Source organism: Anarrhichthys ocellatus, unplaced genomic scaffold (genome assembly GCF_004355925.1).
Source record: "Anarrhichthys ocellatus isolate YVR2014 unplaced genomic scaffold, GSC_Weel_1.0 scaffold4793, whole genome shotgun sequence".
NCBI lineage: Eukaryota > Metazoa > Chordata > Actinopteri > Perciformes > Anarhichadidae > Anarrhichthys > Anarrhichthys ocellatus.
The window spans coordinates 1-4,026 of record NW_022284767.1 but is presented as its reverse complement, the minus strand read 5'-3'; the positions used below and the strand labels follow the sequence as shown (position 1 = coordinate 4,026).

General features: G+C 42.4%; 1 protein-coding gene across 1 annotated transcript; it reads left to right on the top strand.

Annotated features, from left to right (window-relative positions):
- The first annotated feature begins 6 nt into the window (after positions 1 to 6).
- On the top strand, positions 7 to 3,988 carry LOC116379635 (fucolectin-1-like). The gene is made up of 5 exons (XM_031841601.1): positions 7 to 86; positions 417 to 481; positions 1,180 to 1,465; positions 2,610 to 2,764; positions 3,672 to 3,988. The coding sequence occupies exons 2-5, from the start codon at positions 421 to 423 to the stop codon at positions 3,953 to 3,955; spliced, it is 786 nt and encodes a 261-aa protein (XP_031697461.1). The 5' UTR covers positions 7 to 86; positions 417 to 420; the 3' UTR covers positions 3,956 to 3,988.
- The last annotated feature ends 38 nt before the right edge of the window (positions 3,989 to 4,026 follow it).

Sequence of the window (4,026 nt, the reverse complement as noted above, 5' to 3'; positions counted from 1 at the left end):
AGAAAGAGCACGGGAACTGTTTCGGTTTTAGGTGTTTGGAAGCTTTTGTCTTCTTCGTTGAATCATCCGACTGTTGGGGACTCCAGGTAACACTTTTCATTTCTTTATGCATCAGATCATCTTCCTGCATCAGTTTCAGAGTATCTTTAGCATGTCGATATGTACCTCTGGAGCACATGGAAGCAAATAATAGTTGTAATGGTTTTAACCATAATTGTGAAATGTAACTGAATATGAATGAGTTTCCCTCTGGATGAAGTTCTATCTAATCTTATTGTTGAAATGTAACACATTCAAGATTATTGTTGTAATCACTCCTCCAGAATTCCAATAGGACACATATTACACAAGTAATAATGAATAATAAGACGTGTCATTTAAAATAAATATGGTTTATAAATGATTCTCTCAACCAGAATAATGAAACTCAGCGTTTTGGTTCTCCTGCTCCTCCTGGAGACACGCTCAGCTTACACTTATGGTGAGTATGATCTGAGAGTATGTGTGACGTCTTTATTGTCAATCATCACCAGGAGGTGCACGTAGGTCTGTTTTGTAAGCAAGAAAAGTAACTAGTATATTTATAAAAATTAACTCTTTAACTGTCGGGAGTTTAGTTATTTCTCCAAAATCATTGGAGTTGTGGTGAAAGGAAGCAAGAATTTTTTTGGCTTAATTTTAGTTTTTTATATAGTTTTTATGTTTTTGAAATCGTACTTGTGTTCTTCATAAAAATGAATTTCCCTCCTCACATTAAACTGCATTGGCAGACCAACGTCCTCTTTTCTGCAAACTTGTCTGCAACAACTTCCTGCAGGATTTAGCAATGAGCAAAAAGTTGCCATGTGGCTCATCAGACTTAAGGAAACGCATGCAAAGAGACACAAACAAATCAACACATCTTTCCACCAATTCCACAACAATTAATCACAGAGAAACAAATTCATCAATTTGGCAACACATGCAAACACTACCAAATACACAAACGCACTATAGTTGACTACATAACAGTGAGCTAATGGTTTAAGTTTAAACCAAGAGTATATAATGTTGAAACACATGGTCTGTATCACACTAAGACATGGAGTAATACATTGTTAGACACAGATTTATGCTTAACAATTCACAAACGATCTTCCTTCATATCTCTTATGTGTTTTTCAACCGTCTCTCTCCCAGAGAACGTGGCGTTGCGTGGAAAGGCGACCCAGTCAGACCGTTGGCAGGACTCGTTTGGAGCTGCTTACAATGCTATTGATGGAAACCGTGAGGGTATTTACGCTTCGGGATCATGCAGCCACACTGACCAAGAGACCAACCCCTGGTGGAGAGTGGACCTGCTGGAGTCCTACATCGTCACCTCCGTCATCATCTCCAACAGAGTAGACTGCTGCGAGAACAGGCTCAACGGGGCAAAGATTCACATCGGCAACTCTTTAGAGAACAACGGTGCCGCAAACCCAGTGTAAGAAAATATATCCACAATCAAAAAAAACTTTTATTTTGCCTTTTGTCTTGTAAGTACGTCTGTGAATCATGCTAATTTTAACCTCCGGTAGGAACATTTGAAGAATGTTTCAATCTCTTTGTTGACATGGCTGGCAGGGGCGTTTCTAGGATTCAAAGAAAGGGGGGGCTTAGCCCCAAGGGGAGTGGCATGTTTGCACGCGGAGTGCGGGGCAATTTTTTTTGGGGCCCATTTGGGGCCGCGGATATCCATTGTTTCAGACAGTTCATAGATTGGTTCAATCAGAGAGAGTGTGATTTTGCTCTGTAGTTTTGCTTGCATTCAGTATATGATAACACAAGAGACAGAATTTGAGGGTCACAGTGAAATTTGACAACACAAATATGAACTTTTCTCAAATAAAGAATATCCGCGTCACTCCCAAATCCTAATTCTTAAAGGGACCGCACACAATGGATGGAGAATGGACCTGACAGTGTCAACTTTATGTCGTTAAGTATGATGACAGGCTGTTGGATTGTAATTTGAAGGGGGAGAAAACATACAAACCAGAACGCACGCACATATGTAGCATGTTAGAGCTATAAATAACTTGTCCATGTGAGAAACAATAGTTTAATGACATCACCAAAATAAAAATATTTATTTTTCTTTTTTTTTTAAAGCCAATAATGCCAAATTATTTGGGGGGGCTAAAGAACATTTGAGGGGGGCTTCAGCCCCCCTAAAATAGGCCTAACGACGCCCCTGATGGCCGGGCTGGTTTTGCATGCTTTTCGTGCATGTTCATGTTAGTGCATGTGAGCGTGCCCCCACTGGCTGGTTCATGGTAACGCGGCAGTGTAGCGCCCACTTTCCGGTTCCCCCTCGCGTAAACACTGTTTGCGCTGTTAGCTGCAAGCTGCAGGCTCAGCTGTCGCCATGTGGAGGCGATAGATATGTGGCACCGTCAGATGTTATTTCCACAAATATGTACAGTATATAAATGTTAATTATTTTTCTAAGTATCATTATGCTAATATGTGAGGAGAATTCAACTTTCAAGAATGAAACAAGCTTGTTTCTTTCATCTTCATGTTAAAGGACTACAGGTATTATAAAATGTGATTCATGTGTTGTTTTCTCTCCCTCTCTCTGTTAGGGCTGGTAAAATTACTAGAACGGATCCAGGCGAATCAGTTACTCTGACTTTCACTGAACGTGTGGAGGGACGTTACGTGACTGTGGTTGTACCGGGTTCACAGAAATACCTCACACTCTGTGAAGTGGAAGTCTACGGGTACCGGGCCCCGACTGGTGAGCATTTGAGCTATTACATGAATTAGTATGCAGTGACATCGCATCTATAAACTGTGGTGTCAGCCAGTAGATAAAACATAAAATATGAAAACTGTTTTTATATTATTAATGTTATTCACATTGTATGCTTATACTACATTTGCATTAAAAATAATCATATTGTAGCGACCCTCGATAAGGAAAGCTACGAGATGTTATCTTGCTTGTTGCACTTTATGCACGCTACTGTGGGCCGCAGCCTACGCCAAACAACAGTCAACACTGCTACACGTTCTCTTAACATGCTCGACAAAGCGCTCCCGGTCATAGACGAACTCTACACAAGCTAGCAGGACAACAGCAAAAACATCCCACCTCACTCTCTCTGCCAATCCCAGGTACCCTCACTTGTGCCACCCATCCCCATAGGTAGCTAGGATGATTGACAGGTTCAACAGCTACACGTGTCATGAGACCTTCACTGACCTCCTGAACTCAGTAAATGCAATAACCATTACTCTTATCTCAAACAACTTCTGTCAACCTGTTATAACATAACATGACAGGTTAACATTACAAGTCACCCAGTCCGTTACACTACCCCCCCCCCCCCCCCCCCCCCCCCCCACACCTCAAAGTTCTTTGCAAAACAAAGTCTCTCAGGTGGCCAGGGGAAGTGTGGGGGGAAGGGGAAGTGGTTGAGAGGGAGTTGGGACCAAAGGCAGGGAATGGGGAGGGGGAGGGAGGGTCTGGGCCAGGGACACCAAGGGGGTCTGTGAAGGGGGTCATCTGTTTTTGTCCTATATTATGTCGGCAAATTCATTCACATTTTCTTGATGAGTCATTGGAGATATTAAATTGAACATTGCAAGAAAAACAAAAACAGCATCAGAAGTCACACATGTATGTGCATTTTCTTTTGCAGGAGAGAACCTGGCCCTCGGAGGAAAAGCCTCACAGTCGTCACTGTATGAGTTTGGCCCTGCATATAACGCCATAGATGGGAATCCTAGCAGCAAGTGGGAGCACGGCTCCTGCACTCACACAATGAACGACATCAACCCCTGGTGGCGACTGGATCTGCGCAAAACCCACAAAGTGTTTTCTGTCAAGATAACCACCCGAGTGGAAGACTCGGACCGACTCAATGGAGCCGAGATCCACATTGGAGATTCCCTTGACAACTTCGGCAACAACAACCCCAGGTAGTTTACAACCTGTTAGTTTAAAATGCATGGTTTCTTCACTTACATCTTGAGATACATTTGTATTTTCTTTAC